We start from the raw sequence: 3,165 nt of genomic DNA, 5'->3' as shown, positions 1-3,165 counted from the left end.
CTAGTAAAGGCATGCATATATTCCTTGGAAAGAATGCTGCACAGATATTCTAGATGAGTTAGTGTACAACCATGACTGGCTAATAATATAAAAGACTACATAATTAAAATAGAATAAACTTTAGAGTTTGAGTCCCCAGGTAATGATATGCTAGGAAATTGGAAAGGAAGATTGTACAAGATATATAGATAATTCTAAAGCTTATAGTCGGCTTATATGCAAATAGGGCTAATAAAATATAACTTCTTTGCACTAATAAAGAAATACCCCCTCACCTTTATGGGATCCAAGTAGCTGCTACCTACTTTGGTCCCTTGCTGGAGGCATGTGTCTCTGCCCTTAGGTAGTAGCAAAAAAGAGAGGAAATCCCTCTTTTGCTTTCCGCACTTCTCCCACCAGACCCTTCTGATGAGGGGTCATTTTTTGCTCAGTTGTCTCCTCAAAACAGTTTTCATCCCCATGCTTTCCCAAGAGCTGGAGTCCAAGTCTTAACACACACCTGTGAATATGCCCAGGATTTGACTTGGGCCGCTGAACTTGGCACAGAAATAGTTGCTGGTAGCTTTATTGAGATGATGCTCTCACATTCCTGACGGCTCAATTCTGTGACTGTCAAAGTATGGAAACCACACAAGGACCAGCCCAATACCTCCTGGACTTTAATACTATAATATTTTGAGAATAAAGATGAAATTTTAAAAAGAGAGATAACCCAAATCGTGCTTTATCAAGGTGGCTTAGAATTTTTTAAATGTATCTAAAAATGCAACCATGATTTATGACAAAGGCAATAATGGGATACAGCGGGGAAAAGTTTTTTTCAATAAATTGTGCTAGTTTAATAGACTATCCATATAGGACAAAAAATGAGCCTCTATCTAAAACATACACAAAAATAAATTCCAATAGAGTATATATCTAAACATAAAATATAAAACAATAAAGTTTTCAGAAGAAAACATAGAAGAATGTCTCTGTGACCTTGGAGGAGGCAAATATTTCTTAAACAAGACACAAAAAGCATTGACCATGAAATTTAAAAACTGGAAAAATTGTACTATATTAAAATGCCTACTTCGTGTCAAAAATCATCATTAAGAGACTGATAAATCAAACAATGGCACAGAATGCTGTCATATATGTATGTCGAAAGATTCATATCCAGAATATACATATATATGTATATATATAATCTTAAGCATTGAGAAAAAGACACACAACCCAACAGAAAAATGAACAAAAAACTTGAATGACCATCTCACAATAAGCATAGAATGGCTAATAAGCAAGTATAAAAGGTGTTCAGTCCCATTAGTTATCCGGGGAATGCAAAATGAAGCCACACTGTGATACTACCACCTACACACAAAGTTGGCTAAAATGGAAAAGACGGGGAAACACCGCATGCTAATGAGCACGTGGCGCATCCCCTTTGAGACACTGCGTGGCAGCCACCACAAGGCGTGCTCCCGGACACTCAGGCTCTCTCTTCGTACGGTTCCCAAACTGGAAGACACGGCCATCCGCAGCGGAAGGAGGAATAAAACGTCATGTATTTTAGGCGGGGGGCTATCAAACGAGTCTGAAGACTCCCCACGACACACAGGCAGCTGGAGCAAATATGGAGCGGGTGAAAACGACGCAGAAAGCACGGGTACTGCACCAGGACCGCATTCACACAGCGACCGCGGGTCTGGGTCTCGGTTCCTCCCAAGTCCTGGAGGGGCGGAGCGGCAGGGAGCACGAGCGCGGGCTGCTGGGGCGCACGCAAAACTCAAGTTCTTGATCTAAATGCTGGGTACATGGGCTTATCCAGTTTCCTGAAAACTTATCCGGCTGTATCCAAATTCATGTTAAAACTGAAACGAAAGAATGACAGGAACAGCCCAAATACCGCGCTTAACACCCAGGCGACCAGGAGGCACCGCACCACACCCCCCCCCCCGCCCCCCCCGCCCCCCCCGCCCCCCCCGCCAGGCCCTGCGCACGCACAGCGAAGCGGGAGCCTCATTGGCTGGGATGGTGGCGCGCTTCCGGAAGTCGCGGCCTCTTCCGCTTCCTGGCCAGTCCCCTTCCCGCCTCCGCGCCACCCTCCGCGTGGCCTGGGCCCCTGCCTCAAGCCGCAGAGGTGAGCGCGTCGTGTGCGCCTGGCTGCTGCCTCTCCCTCCCGGTCACTGCGCCGGCTTCGGGCTTCGGCTCTGGCGCCGCCATCATGAACATCCGCAACGCCGGGCCGCGCGACCTCATGAACATGCAGCACTGCAACCTGCTGTGCCTCCCCGAGAACTACCAGATGAAGTACTACTTCTACCACGGGCTGTCCTGGCCCCAGCTCTCCTACATCGCCGAGGACGAGGACGGGAAGATCGTGGGCTACATCCTGGCCAAGATGGAGGAGGACCCCGAGGACCCGCCGCATGGCCACATCACCTCGCTGGCGGTGAAGCGCTCGCACCGGCGCCTCGGCCTGGCGCAGAAGCTGATGGACCAGGCCTCCCGGGCCATGATCGAGAACTTCGGCGCCAAGTACGTGTCCCTGCACGTCAGGAAGAGTAACCGGGCCGCCCTGCACCTGTATTCCGACACCCTCAACTTCCAGGTCAGCGAGGTGGAAACCAAGTACTATGCAGATGGGGAAGATGCTTATGCCATGAGGCGGGATCTCTCGCAGATGGCAGAGGAGCTGAGGCGGCCGCTGGAGCTGAAGAAGGGCGCGTATGTGGTGCTGGGCCCCAGGGAGAAGCAGGGCACCCGGGGCGGCGCACGCCCTGGCTCCGAGGAGGCCCGCCAGGAGAGGAGGAGCCGGGGCGCTGGCAGTAGTGGCAGCGACAGCAAGGAATCCAGCGAGTCCGTGGAGAGCACCGATGTCCAGGACAGCCCAGAAGACTCGGATTCCACCTCCTAGAACCTGCTGAAGGTACTGTCTCTTCTTGACCCAATTCCTTCCCTCCCTAAGTCCCTGCACCATGCCTCAGCCTGCCCAGCTGCATCCTATCCCATCCCACCCGGGTGGTCTTGGGGAAAGGTGTAGATTCGGTTGGGGGAAACTCATTGCTCACTATTGGAAATGAACAGCACTCCAACTCATATGCTGAAAGTAGATACAATTCTGTAAAAAAAACAAGCATTTATCCTGCCTTTTTTGGTATGAATTGTGTACCACGT

The 3,165-nt window shown here is 49.9% G+C and overlaps 1 protein-coding gene across 1 annotated transcript; it reads left to right on the top strand.

Moving 5' to 3' along the window:
• Nucleotides 1-2,212: 2,212 nt before the first annotated feature.
• On the top strand, nucleotides 2,213-2,905 carry NAA11 (N-alpha-acetyltransferase 11, NatA catalytic subunit; the record flags this gene model as incomplete). Its single annotated transcript, XM_081149527.1, has 1 exon — nucleotides 2,213-2,905. The coding sequence occupies one exon, from the start codon at nucleotides 2,213-2,215 to the stop codon at nucleotides 2,903-2,905; it is 693 nt and encodes a 230-aa protein (XP_081005653.1).
• Nucleotides 2,906-3,165: the final 260 nt, after the last annotated feature.

Source organism: Miniopterus schreibersii, assembly GCF_964146895.1.
Source record: "Miniopterus schreibersii genome assembly, chromosome: 1".
In the NCBI taxonomy this organism is placed as follows: domain Eukaryota; kingdom Metazoa; phylum Chordata; class Mammalia; order Chiroptera; family Miniopteridae; genus Miniopterus; species Miniopterus schreibersii.
The sequence above is the reverse complement of the archived record's forward strand: the minus strand, read 5'-3'. Positions and strand labels throughout refer to the sequence as shown.